General features: G+C 36.8%; 1 protein-coding gene and 1 pseudogene across 8 annotated transcripts in view; one reads left to right on the top strand and one right to left on the bottom strand.

The window, feature by feature from the left end:
• The window catches only part of LOC131529976 (NACHT, LRR and PYD domains-containing protein 3-like), a 540773-nt pseudogene that overhangs the window by 334344 nt on the left and 191838 nt on the right, over positions 1-14591 (bottom strand).
• LOC131529978 (NACHT, LRR and PYD domains-containing protein 12-like) overlaps positions 1-14591 on the top strand; it is a 256130-nt gene that overhangs the window by 237123 nt on the left and 4416 nt on the right. For all 8 annotated transcript variants that reach the window (XM_058760021.1, XM_058760026.1, XM_058760023.1 and 5 more), the window contains one exon: positions 1605-1778. In XM_058760021.1, coding sequence (XP_058616004.1) covers positions 1605-1778 — 174 coding nt within the window. The remainder of the gene's footprint in view (positions 1-1604; positions 1779-14591) is intronic.

Here is a 14591-nt window from a genome sequence, read left to right as displayed (position 1 = left end):
GCTTCAACTTTCCAGTTTTGTCCCTTGTTTCTTGGCCGCTGTGGGAGGTGTTGATGCAATAATCCGACGCGTGCAAAGTAGCATGAATAGATCCAGAAAGACTTGTTGAAACAATAACTGAAGTTTATTAAACCAAAATTAGCTTGAATTGCAACATAAAACAAACAAATATCTTAAAGGCTAATTGCAGGCTTGTTGCACCGTGCCATCTTAGCTGCGTGCGCACGGTCGAAAGACTGTATGCTCTCGCACCAGCACCCCTCTCCTGTCAGGGGGCATATCCTTTAAACATCTTCCTTCACACCCACAGAGGACACACACTCAGAGAAATAAACAACATTAACAATAAAGCAGCAAACTAGTATTTAAATGAACATATAGAAAAATGAAATAAGATAGTAAGCATGGCTCCTACAATAACTATTTAAATAAGATTATGAAATATTCATAAGTTCACTTATCACACCCATATGTGTGTGTGTGTATCTAAAACAAGGGCTAAACAGTTGGCAAAGTACTGTTCAATTTCAGCAATTACAGGAAGCATGTTTATTTGGAAAAGGCGATGTTTCCTGTACCCTTAGAACTGTATAATCCATAACAATGTGCTGAGCTGTTTTAATCTGTTGGGATTATTCAAAAATTTGATTCCCAAATAAAGTATATAAAATGTGTGTGTATGTGTGTGTGTGTATCTAAAACAAGGGCTAAACAGTTGGCAAAGTACTGTTCAATTTCAGCAATTACAGGAAGCATGTTTATTTGGAAAAGGCGATGTTTCCTGTACCCTTAGAACTGTATAATCCATAACAATGTGCTGAGCTGTTTTAATCTGTTGGGATTATTCAAAAATTTGATTCCCAAATAAAGTATATAAAATGTGTGTGTATGTGTGTGTGTGTATCTAAAACAAGGGCTAAACAGTTGGCAAAGTACTGTTCAATTTCAGCAATTACAGGAAGCATGTTTATTTGGAAAAGGCGATGTTTCCTGTACCCTTAGAACTGTATAATCCATAACAATGTGCTGAGCTGTTTTAATCTGTTGGGATTATTCAAAAATTTGATTCCCAAATAAAGTATATAAAATGTGTGTGTGTGTGTGTGTGTGTGAGAGAGGGAGTGTGTGTGTGTGTGTGTGTGTGTGTGTGTATCTAAAACAAGGGCTAAACAGTTGGCAAAGTACTGTTCAATTTCAGCAATTACAGGAAGCATGTTTATTTGGAAAAGGCGATGTTTCCTGTACCCTTAGAACTGTATAATCCATAACAATGTGCTGAGCTGTTTTAATCTGTTGGGATTATTCAAAAAATTTGATTCCCAAATAAAGTATATAAAATGTGTGTGTATGTGTCTGTGAGTGAGTGAGAGAGTGAGAAAGTGACAGTTGAGATTCAAATTCATGAACATTCCGCCATTTTAAGTCTATGGGATTTTTTGCCTGCTTTTTCGTCCGCTGTGTGAACATCGTAGGTCCGATCGCTTAGAAAAGATACAGCACTCTTCTCCTCAATGAGCCGGTCGATTTGACACCTCATTCATGGGTCTGTGATAAACGGTGAATGAACTTAACTCATCTTTATTTTTTCTGTGTTTTCTCTGCAGTCTTTCCAGCTGTGATATTACAGAGAAAGGCTTTGCTGCTCTGAGTTCAGCTCTGAGATCAAACCCCTCACACCTGACTGAACTGAGTCTGAGCTGTAATACACCAGGAGACTCAGGAGTGAAGCTGCTTTCTGCTCTACTGGAGGATCCACACTGTAAACTGAAGAAACTACGGTGAGTGTTATTATATTACTGAACACAAGAACTGTGTGAAAATACTGCCAAACAAAAACATTTCATGTTAAAGGGATAGTTCACCCAAAAAAGAAAACTCTGTCGTCACTTCACTTATCTTCAAGTCATTTCAAAACAGTGTGACTTTCTTCTGTGGAACATAAGAGAAGATATTTTGAGAAATGTTTTTTGTCCACACAATGGAAAGCAATGATACCCAAACTACTGTGTTTCACAGAAGAAAGAAGGTCACACAGGTTAGGAGCGACATGCAGGGAAGTACATAAGTGGTGTGCAGCTTAGTATTTGTATCTGTAACAATCACAAAATTATTCGTGTCTGTATCTGTATTCGGATTAAACCGGAAGTAGGCGGAGCTTGAACCGGAACGTCGTACAGTTATACTTGATAAGACCATTATGTCTATGGTTTTACGCACTGAATTAATAAAGCATTAAAAAAATGTCTAAGGTTTTACAGCCTTTCTTTTTTTCGTAGTTATCACTGAACAAATATGCCATGTTTGACTAAAATATATTTTTTAATGATTATAATGTTTATTTAAATATCTTCTTACAGTCGGAGCTGATACTCTTGTATAGGCAGTGCTTCGAGATGCAGTGCGGTTATGCTTCAGGGAACGCGAGTTCGAGTCCCATTTTGGGGACCTTTCGTGATCCGATAAATAAATATTTAGGTATCTTCCAATTAAAACAGTAAGGGTTCCTATGCAGTGGTAACACTTTACAGTAAGGTTCATTAGTTAACAACATTAGTAAACATGAACTAAGAATGAACAATACTTCTACAGCATTTATCAATCTTAGTTAATGTTAATTTCAGCATTTACTAATGCATTATTAGTGTTTCTGTGGCTCAGTGCTAGAGCATTGTGTTAGCAGCGCAAAAGGTCGTGGGTTCAATTCCCAGGGAACACACATACTGATACAAAAAATGTATAGCCTGAATGCACTGTAAGTCGCTTTGGATAAAAGCGTCTGCTAAATGCATAAATGTAAATGTAAATGTAAAATCACAAGTTGCATTTGTTAACATTAGTTAATGCACTGTGAACTAACATGAATAAACAATGAACAACTGTATTTTCATTAACTAACATTAACAAAGATTAATAAATAGTGTAATAAATGCATTGTTCATGTTAGTTAATACATTAACTAATGTTAACAAATGACACCTTATTGTAAAGTGTTACCTATGCAGTTTAGAAATATGGAAATTGATTTAGGTAATTTCCAGGAAATGCATGGAAAAAGGCAAGAGCAACACTGAGAGCAATACTTCACACACTTGTTACTGCGTTGTAGTTTTAGAGGTTTGTGTAAAACAACATGATTTCCTTCGGCTCACCGGTTCCTGCACAGTTTAAACAAGTATTTCACTCAAGTAACTTGCAGGTCTGAAGAGCACAGTAGCTATAGCCTATGGAAGAATATTTGTGTTTCGACTATTTGCTCTATTCAGTGTTATAAAATATAAAATTAATTTCTAAAAATAAATTGATCATACAAGTAGAGAGCTTTCATGACAAACGTTTAGTAATCATCTGAACACGACTGAATTAATTCAAGGCACACTTTATCATTACGCGTAACTCTTTAAGCAGTCTTTTTTTTAAATAATGTTTTTACTAAATAATGTACGTGTGCCACGCAAACCATCAAAAGATAAAGAAGCAAACATGTAGGCCTAGTAGAAAATGTATCTGTATCTAAGCTGATTATTAGCCTACTCTTGACAGAGAGCTGGTTTGGTTTTTGAGAGACGTGCAACGCGGCTGTTTGATTGGTGATCGCGCTGTGCTTAGTCCATTCATTCGTGTATCATATCGTAGCCTATAAGGTTTAAATCACTGCCTTTTAAATATACACAAATAACAGAACGTGTATGATGTATTATTTTAGTTGATATTACTCTTGCCAAGCTCTGATTTCTGAGAGATGCCGGAGAGTCAACAGCAAGCGGTGTTTGATTTGTGCTCTTTTCATTCATAAAGTTTAAATTCATTCACTTCACACACTCATTATTGCGTAACTTTAGAGGTTTGTGTAAAATATCGCGCTGATCCCCTGCTCACCTGTTATCTAGCAAACACCAGACTGTGCTGCAGCCTCAGACGAATATTCAGGCAGAATTATTCATTATCCGTTATTCGTTTTAAAAGCCATTATCTGTGCCTTCCTGAATAAGGTATTCGGCTTCGGGCACACTCCTAAAGTACATTAAATTAAAATAAAAATTAAACATACAGATCAATAATTACAAAAATGACAGATTAACTTTCTCCAATCCATGACCTACATGTACTCCGTGGCACCAAGTCTTGTACAATTTAATCAGTCTGAAGAGTATTTAACTGTCTCAACACAGGCATAATCTCTCCTGTGTATGTTTTCAGCGTGACTCTAGTGATCTCCAGTGACTCTGTTGAACGCAGCTTGGACTTGTTTCTCAGATATAATACTCACAGCTGTGCCGGTATCATTTTCCATCATAATTTCCCCGCCATTTACATTAAACATCTCTGTGAATGACTTTTTGCTGTTTTATCACTTCACAGCGAAAACATGGGCAATTCAACATCCTCTGCCTCCACATATTTAGTTTTTTTCTCAGCATAAGGTTTTCTTCCATCTTTCCTCTGCAAGCTCTCTTGATATGCCCAGTTTTCCTGCAGTTATGGCATTTAGCATCTTTGAAATGACACCTGAGCGCTGTGATTTTTGCCGTGACATCTATAGCACTTCTTCCCTCTTGATATTTGCCATAAAGACCCCGAGCGCTTGTTATGTGATCCGCTCCGCTGTTTTGAGGCGCTGCTCTCTTAAATGTTGCTGCTGTTACGACTCTCGGTCCGGATGGATGCCGGGTGCGGATGCGGTCCGCCTTTTGAATATCAGTTATATAAGTATTTAAGGATAAAACACTTGAGTTGCTTTTAAAATATTCACGAGTCCTTTTCTTTTCTTTTTTTTTATTGCAGAAAAGGGTGACATTCAAATAATAACAATACAAAATATAAACAAATAAGACAAAATAAAAAAATAAAATAAATGAAAAGCATCGCTCACATTCAATTCATTTTCAATTTTTAGAGTACCAGGGGGATTGAAGAGTGAATCATAGTATTTTAAACATTTCACAGACTTTTTGTTTTTCAACAGTCTTACTGAAGAAATATAAAAGTCAAAGTCAGAACAAAACAAATTTAACATAGGAGATGAATTAAGAAATCTGTGTTTATGTATGTGAAATATTGCTAATAAAATAAAAATGTTACTGTTTTTATTTTCATAATACAAGATAACATCCTTTAAAGTAAAGCAATAATTAATATTGATTAAATTAAATATAAAATCTGCCAAATCAATCCAAAACTTGTTTGCGACATTACAGTCAAAAAATAAGTGAGTCAGTATCTCTTTCTCATTATTACAAAAACAGCATATATCATCAATATCAGAGAATCTTGATATTAAAGATTTAGAAGGTAAATAGTATGTAGAATTTTGAAGTGTAATCCTTTTATTTTATTATTAATAAAATATTTAAAAGGAATTAACCAAGCTCTTCTCCAGACATTATTCTCAATTTTAGAGTTCAGAAAAAATGTACCTCTAGGACAGTGGTTCTCAAATGGGGGTGCGCGTACCCCTAGGGGTACTTGGGGGTACTGCAGGGGGTACGTGAGAGAAAGTGGAAACTGACATTTAGGAATAAATAATGAAAATAGGTTATTGTATTTTTATATGAAATTAGGACTACACAAAGATGCATTAAACATAAAGTCATAAATTTAAAATGCATTTCAATTTATTAATTATTTATTGAGGCCCGGATCTGGAATCGGGAGCAGTGTCTGCGCGCGAAATAATGTAGGAGAGGTTGCGATAAAATGGACAGGTGGCTTCTTAAAAGAGGACAAGCTCCTCTGACAGAAGACGAACATGCTAAAAAACAAAAAAAACAAAACAGAGCCTCAAAAATACCGCCAGTTTCGTGATGAATACATAGGGATGGGATTTACATCTACTTCACATAACCCTCCCTCAGCACTGTGCTTTTTATGCGGTGAGTTGTTAGCTAACAGCGCAATGAAGCCATCTCATCTTCAACGGCATCTCCAGACTAAACACCCACATCAGGTCGGGAACTCACTGGAGTTTTTCAAAAGAAAATTTCACGAATTTACATCATGCCAAGAGAACATAAAAAGCCACAAGTGCATCAGCAAAAGCACTCGAAGCATCGTATGCTGTGTCTTTACTTTTGGCAAAAGCTAAAAAGCCATTTAGCCTGGCTGAGGAACTGATAATTCCTGCTGCAGCTGTGCTCACTGAGACCATGGTGGATAAAACAGCAGCAGACAAGATCAAAACTGTACCGCTGTCAAATGACACCGTTTCGCGTAGAATTGACAAGATGGGGACTGATATAGTTGAGCAACTGGTGGATAAACTCAGGGCTGGTGAATCATTTTCACTTCAGTTGGAATGTCAGCGGAGATATGTGGATACCAGCGACATTTGCGAACACATACTTTTTTGCAAAACACTGGAGGGGAGAACAACTGGAGAGGATATTTTCAACATTGTTAATTCGTTTTTCTCAGAACTTGAAATCAGCTGGAAATCCTGTACCAGTGTGTGCACTGACGCAGCAGCCTCAATGACGGGTCGCATCAAAGGCCTCGTCGCACACATACGACAGAAGAATCCTGACATCCTGTGGACACACTGTGTAATACACAGAGAAGCCCTGGCATCAAAGAAGATGAGCCCAGAGCTTAATTCCGTTTTGAATGACGCTGTCAAGGCAATAAACTTCATAAAGTCACGGCCACTGAATGCACGTCTGTTTCGGAGATTATGTGACGGCATGGGATCTGAACACACCGAACTCCTTTTACACACCGAAGTCCGCTGGCTTTCGAGAGGCAAAGTACTGAATAGGCTGTTTGAGCTGCGAAATGAGGTGTGTTGCTTTTTGTCAGACAATGCGTCCCCTCTTGCCACTTTGTTTAAGGACAATAATTGGATTGCCAAACTAGCCTATCTAGCAGATATTTTTACTAAACTGAATGAGCTGAATCTCAGTCTGCAAGGCAGGGACACTACGATTTTAAAACTTTATGACCGAGTTGGTGGTTTTCTCAAGAAAGCGGAGCTGTGGAAGAGACTGTGTGCAGAGAGCGATTTTAGCTGTTTTCCTCAGTTTGACAGCTTCGTCATAAGTGAGAATATGGAGAGAGACACAGTAAAAACCTTTCTGGATGGATACTTAGCTAACGTGATTTCTAGTTTCAAATCATACTTCCCTGACGTAAGAGAGAAGTCTGAGCAACTGGATTGGGTTAGAAACCCATTTACACTTTCCCAAAGCAACCGTGGCACGCGACCTGTTCACCTGAGGGAGGAGCTATTGGACTTATCTACAGACCGTGGGTTGCAGACTACTTTTGAAAGCTGTTCCCTGACAGGGTTTTGGGTGTGTGTGAGGAGAGAGCATCCTGAGCTGGGAAAAGGGCTTTGAAACACCTACTCCCATTTGGCTCTACCTACCTCTGTGAAACCTCATTTTCAGCAATGACCCAGATAAAAACTAAACAAAGAAACAGACTTTGCCTTGAAAATAGTCTGATAACAGCTGTAGCTTCCTGCCACCAAGAATGTCAAAGATCTTAAGAGAAGGACAGGCCCATGTATCCCATTGAAAGGATCACTGATAAATTGACACAAATGGGCATACTAGACTTGTATAAAGACATATATGAACACTGAACTGTTAAAACACTGAAACCTAGTTGAAACACATGAACTGTTGAAAAAATGTTTAAAAAATATCACAATTAATTTATTGAACTGAAAAACACTGATTTACCTTTAACTGTTATGCCTAATACTTAATAGATAGTTGCGTAAAGCTACATACAGAAATGTTTATAAGAAATAAACCTGCTCGAGGGGCATCAGATATAATAACTGTCTCACTGTTATTCTTATTCAGGACTCAAATTGGCACCTGTTGGCTGCTACACTGTTTTTCAAGCCTCTGGGCTCCCTATCATTTTGTCATAAAGCAAAATGTTGTTGTGTGGTCAAGGGGTACTTGGCTTGAATTTTTTTTAAAAAGGGGTACTTAAGCTAAAAAAGTTTGAGAACCACTGCTCTAGGAGACATTGTAAGAGTCATAATGTCTGTTGTAATTCAGTTTTTGACCACTGGGTGGAGTGTGGGCCTTAATGAGTATATACAGTGAGGAAAATAAGTATTTGAACACCCTGCTATTTTGCAAGTTCTCCCACTTAGAAATCATGGAGGGGTCTGAAATTGTCATCGTAGGTGCATGTCCACTGTGAGAGACATAATCTAAAAAAAAAATCCAGAAATCACAATGTATGATTTTTTAACTATTTATTTGTCTGCTTTTTCGTCCGCTGTGATGAGCCGGTCGATTTGACACCTGACACGTTGTTCTACAAGTTATTATAATTCTAATAAATAATATTGTCAGTTTATTAATTAGCTAATATATTGCAGTGTAAATTTACTCGTCATATTTTAGTCAAAATATTATGACTGTAGTGTTAAAAACAAGCTTCAACTTTCCAGTTTTGTCCCTTGTTTCTTGGCTGTGTGGGAGGTGTTGATGCAATAATCCGACGCGTGCAAAGTAGCATGAATAGATCCAGAAAGATTTGTTGAAACAATAAATGAAGTTTATTAAACCAAAATTAGCTTGAATTGCAACATAAAACAAACAAATAACTTAAAGGCTAATTGCAGGCTTGTTGCACCGTGCCATCTTAGCTGCGTGCGCACGGTCGAAAGACTGTGCCGCGCACACGCAAAAATGAATTTGGAAAGTAATTTGATTGAATTCTAGAAAAAGTGAAAGAGCTGCAATGCTCGGTCAAACCGCTATAGAGCTGCTGCCGCTGTAGAGTTAGAAGCGGTGAATGCGGTTTACAGGTTTCATAGAAAGAGAATGAGTCGCTGTAGAAACCGAATACTTCAATGTTTGCTGAATAAACAGCTCAAATCGAGAGCCAGCGCCACGTCCTCATGTATTAAAGAAGAGTGGCTTGATTAAGTGCTGGAAATAGAGGAGGATGGACACAGAACGATAACAAAACTCAGAGACATTTACAGTCACACACAGCTGTATTGTGCAAACTGTTCATAGCGATGTTTAGATAACTAGATAATAATTCATATGTTCACGTTTTTTGAAAATACCCAGCAAGCGATCGCATCCCCGGATGGTCTACTATTTCAGGCAGATTTCTGAAGTGTGGATCCGTGCACCTCTAACGGCTAATATTGCCCACAATCCATTGCGCTTTAACAAAGTATTTAGTTCAGAACTACAAACACGGATAATAAGTATTAAAAAACTACAAACATGACGAATGTGTGCGACGGACGGTTATATGAGGGGTACCAGCAAGCTATTTTGCGTTTAAAAGATGTCTAATAGCCGTTCAATCACAGCCCTAACGTCTAGACTAAAACAAGATTGAATTTGGGCTGTCAGTGAACATTTAATAGACGTCTAATAATATCCCAAGAATAGACTAGACATCAAATAGACAGCTAATGAATGCCTTAAGTTATTAAGGTTATGAAGTTATTAATTATTGGTTTTATTTCTTGTTTAAAATGCTTCCCAGCTGCGTTCCTCAAGTTCAGCTCTGTTGCTGCCGGGAAGCTGGTTATACAATACAATACAAGTTTATTTGTATAGCACATTTAAAAAACCACTGGTGTTGTCCAAAGTGCTTTACAATTAAAAAAGACAGGCAAACACAAAGCATTAAAGCACTAGAAAGACAATTGAATTATGAACCTTATTAACCTTTTTAACCTTATGAACCTTATGAAAATTAAAACAAAGTAGAGGAGAAATGCTGGAATCAAAAATAGCAATGCCAATGAGAATCAGGGAATATTGAAAGCCACGGAAAAAAGGAGATTTAAAAATTGACAAAGTTTGAGCGGATCTAATGTAGGCTGGAAGGCTATTCCATAACTTAGGACCGATGACCGCAAATGCGCGATCACTCCTGTGTTTAAGTCTGGTTCTAGGAACATATAGTAAATCAGAGTCCCTAGATCTAAGTAATCTAGATTTTATTTTATTTTTTTTAAGATGAGGCAGAACAGAAGCATGTTTAAGACAGTCGGGTACGGTCCCAGTACAGAGACATTTGCTGATGACAGACAACAAATCAGGGCCGATAACATGAAAGACTTGCTTAAAGAAATGTGTGGGAATCACATCCTGAGGGCAAATTGTAGGTTTTAAAGATGCAACAACCTCTTTAAGAGAATCCAAGGTGATAGGCTCAAAGACAGACCATGTAGAAGAGCAGAAAGGAACATCAAGTGAAGTATAGGCTGACAAAGTCAGTAGAGATTTAATTTGTACAACCTTATCATTAAAAGATCTCGCAAAATCCTCACAAAGCGAATCAGATACCTCCGGAAAATGATTAATAGTGGGATTAAGAACAGAATCAATCATTGAAAATAAGGCTTTGGGCCTAGTACTGTTACATAAAATTAACTCAGAGAAATATTTACGCTTAGCAGCATTAGCAGCTCGCTGAAATGCCGAGAGGGAGTCCTTGAGGATTTCATAAGAAACTTGTAATCTATCTTTGTTCCACTTACGCTCAGCCTTCTACAGGTCTGTCTGAGTGAACGAGTGTGTCATCTAACCAGGGCTTAGAGACGTGCTTATGCTTTTTCTTCTTAAGGGGAGCAACAACATCTAAAATATTAGAACAGGTAGAATTAAAGATTGCTTAAACATGAGTCCATGTCCTGGTTAGCACGTAATTCAGAATATAAAACTGTAAAATCCTTGCTAGAGCAACCGGAAAAGACACGAGTCAGCCGTGCACGAGGTTGATGCTTATGTGTAGTTCCAGTAGAAGGTACAGAAAGTAAGATTGGCAAATGATCTGACATGCCTGAGTCTAAGATGTTAATGTCCAATACAGGCAAACCACGTGATAAAATTAAATCCAGAGTATGACCCTGAATATGAGTGGGGCCAGACACCCACTGATCAAAATCAAATGAGTCAATGAGACTTCGAAACTCTTTTGAGAGTGGTTTACAGTCACAGCATACATGGATATTAACATCTCCCAGGATTATGATTTTGTCATGGCTAGTAACAATATCCCCCAGAAACTCAGCAAACTCATTGAGAACATCTTTGTTTGGCGGGCGATAGATCAAGGCAAACACCACTGAGTAGTTCGGCTGAAACAACAGCACTTCAAAAGTGCAACGAGGGCTAGTTTTTAAACAGCGGCAGAGAGAGTTTTAAACACTGTTATCACAGCATCTGCCAAATAAGAGAAAACATTAGCATAAGAAAAGCTTTTTGACAGTGTTTTACTTTAATTACTCTAATTGTGACACGGAGTCATTCTCTTTGCTTGGATGTCTACTAAAACAAAAAGGAGATATATATTGTGTATCACCATTCAGTGTATTAAAAAGAGAAGCTCTCTGGTGAATGTTGTGTTTTATAAACATACCTCTAATGATCGAGAACAGTGCAGTCTTTTCAAAAGCCTCTTTCTGCAGCAGACCACCTCCTTCATGCTGAATTTGGACATGAGGGAATTTTTTGAAACCCTAAAATATAATACAGATTGAGGGGGTTAAAGGGCATGTTGCAGGTTAGAGACCCCAGTGAGTCGATGTATAGAAAAGAGTTATAGATAAAGAATAGAGTTGTTTTTGTGAGAGAATTTAACTTCCGCATCTGAAAACTGCCAAAACCGGGTCTTAGAGGAGAATGTGACCCCCGCACTTGATGTGCAGTGTCTGACTCTGCTCCCAGGCTTTGAGGCTCGCTGTCTGAACCCATGAGCTACAGATGCCTGTATGCACTTCAGACAGCAGCACAGACCTCTCCAGGCCAGAAGACACATGTGTGTTTAGAGATCAACTATTAATCTCAGCTACATATTTGTATGTATAAATATATAGTAAATTAAAGATTTGAATATTTAAACAATCAGAATAATTTTGTTTCTCAATTACAAGTTGCCTATATTTAGGTCACGACTACCAGTAAGTCACACTTTTTGATGCCGTTGGTATAATAATCAATATTGACGGCATACAGACAAGTTGTCCGCTGGGTCTGTGGTGTTCTGTGCAGGTGCATCATCTGCATTTATGGTTAATTCAATTCAGTTTTATTTATACAGCACTAAATCATAAATATTATGTCATAGCACTGTTAATACCTAACTCAAAACACAACATTTCAACTTTTAATATATATACTGTATGTAGATGTACCAAACATATACTACCAAAAGAAAAATATACCATCTGACACATTTAAAAACATTTATCAATCTTCAGTCTGGGTATCACACTAATGTGTTGTTAGTGTGTTAAATGGTGAGTGCTGTGCTAGACACACGCCAGCAGCCTGATGTTGTTGGTCCTCTGGAGGATCTGGAGAGAGCAGCAGGTGTAGTGAAGACAGACAGTGCTGTGTTCTCGTGGAGCCTGTGGTGTCCTGCAGTATTCCTCTCTCAGAGACTCCATGAGGCCTGATGCAGACGCTGGAGAAGCAAACACAAGTTTAGATCACAGTCACTGCTGACCAGGCTTCTCCACTCGGCCTCCATCACATGGAATAATAAATTCACCCCTACCGCTTTTATTACAATATGTTTTCTGTTTAGGTTTTAATACTCTGTTATCTATTAAATTTAGCAATTAATCCTCTGAACACATGCTGAACCGTGGGCCTAGTCACGGATCACAACTACGATCTGCTCCTTCACTAATGTCACGGTTCCTAAACATGATAACAAACAATACAGATAAATAATGAACACGTGTAAAATGAAAACACAGATACAAGACCAAGCAGGAATGTTCTTTATGGTTTGTTGTTCGGCCGCTGCTCTCCGGCTGGTAAACTTAGTGCTCATCTCCTCCTAGAGCTTTCAAGCTAGAACCACCAAACTCAGCCCAGCTCTTCAGACCGGTCTGACTCGAGCTGCTGTATCTCTTCAGACTGATCGGACTTACAGTTTTCATAAAATGAAGATTAAAAATCATAAAATCCCATAGACTTACATTGACGGAATGTTCAGATGAGCCAAGACTATTCAAACTCCAACTGTCAAAATTCAAATGTAAACAAACTGAAGCCCATTACACTCAATCAAGCTTCCCTTCTATGTATTATTTCTAATTCATTCAAACTCATCTAATATTTCTAATCTATCTATCTATCCTAGCGACATGCTAATCATGCTAGAAACATGCTAACGACATGCTAGTCACTTGCTAATCATGCTGGCAACATGCTAGTAACAGGTTAATTGTGCTAAAAACATGTCAGTCATGCTAGAAACATGTTATCAACATCTATCTAAATGTTCAAACTTCAGGCTTTTACAACTGCTTTAAACTTTCAGGCTAGGCTTTCTCAAGCCAACCTAAAGTTTCTCTTGACAAACTTTTTTATCTAGTTGTAATTGCATTTTTATTTATAAAATGAAAGACAGTCGAATAATATCAATAATATATTATAATGTGTATGAATGTTACATTTAACAGCTTGTGGGATGCATGTCATCATATTATCAAATGCAAGTAAACTTTTAAAACATTAAAATGATTTTTGGCATAATAAATAATGCTATATTTAATAATGCTGTAAAATAATTAAAATATAAAATTATGCTAATTTAAATGTTTCAAAAGTTCACTTGCATTTGATAAGAAGCTGCTTGGGTGAAAAGGACATGTAAACAATGTTAAGGCTATTTTAGTTTGTTTTGATATTATATTATGTTTGGCCTATATTATAAATCTAATAAATAACTGACCTTGATTTTTAATGGAGTCTCTTGCTCATCAAGGTTGTGTTTATTTAAAAAATACATTATTGTGAAATATTATTGCAATATCTAATATTGGTTTCCTATTTTAATACCTATATTTTATAATATAATTTATTGCTGTGATCAAAGCTGAATTTTCAGCATCATTACTCCATTCTTCAGTGTCACATGATCCTTCAGAAATCATTATAATAAGCTGATTTATTATCAGTGTTGCTTTTTATATGCAATATTATATAATACATACATATATATATATATATATATATATGTTGATTTACAGTGAAACTTGTGCTGCTTAATAACCTGTTACTTTTTTCTTTGATTAATAAAAAGTTAAAAAGAACAGCATTTATTCAAAATAGAATTTTTTTCTAACAATATAAGTCTTTACTTATTTTAAATTGCAATAATATTTCACAATATATAGAGAATATTATTGTGAAATAATATTCAGTATTTTTTAATCAAATAGATACAGCCTTGATGAGCAGAAGAAACTTCTTTAAAAGACTTCACTGATCCCAGACTTTTAAACGGCAGTGTATTATACTGTAAAACATGTTTTATCATCAAGGGTCAAATCAAATATAAATAGCACATGAAAGTTAGTTTTCACTAATTTTGACTGTTAGTGTACTTGTTTTTGCTTTTTAGTATGTGTATGTTTTGCCATGATACAAAGTGCCCAGGGGACTGTTGTGATGCCCTTTGTTCAGATAGTTCACCCTAGAGATCAAGACTTGTAATTTGTACTTTTAAAAAGAAAATGTTCAACAATTAAAAAGAATATTATCAGAGCTAATTCTCATGAGTTATTGTGATTTTTATGGGGTTGGGGTGGTAAAAATGATGGATTACAGTGCTGTACCACAATTTGATTGTTTTTGCAG

This window comes from Onychostoma macrolepis, chromosome 22 (assembly GCF_012432095.1).
Source record: "Onychostoma macrolepis isolate SWU-2019 chromosome 22, ASM1243209v1, whole genome shotgun sequence".
NCBI lineage: Eukaryota > Metazoa > Chordata > Actinopteri > Cypriniformes > Cyprinidae > Onychostoma > Onychostoma macrolepis.
The sequence above is the reverse complement of the archived record's forward strand: the minus strand, read 5'-3'. Positions and strand labels throughout refer to the sequence as shown.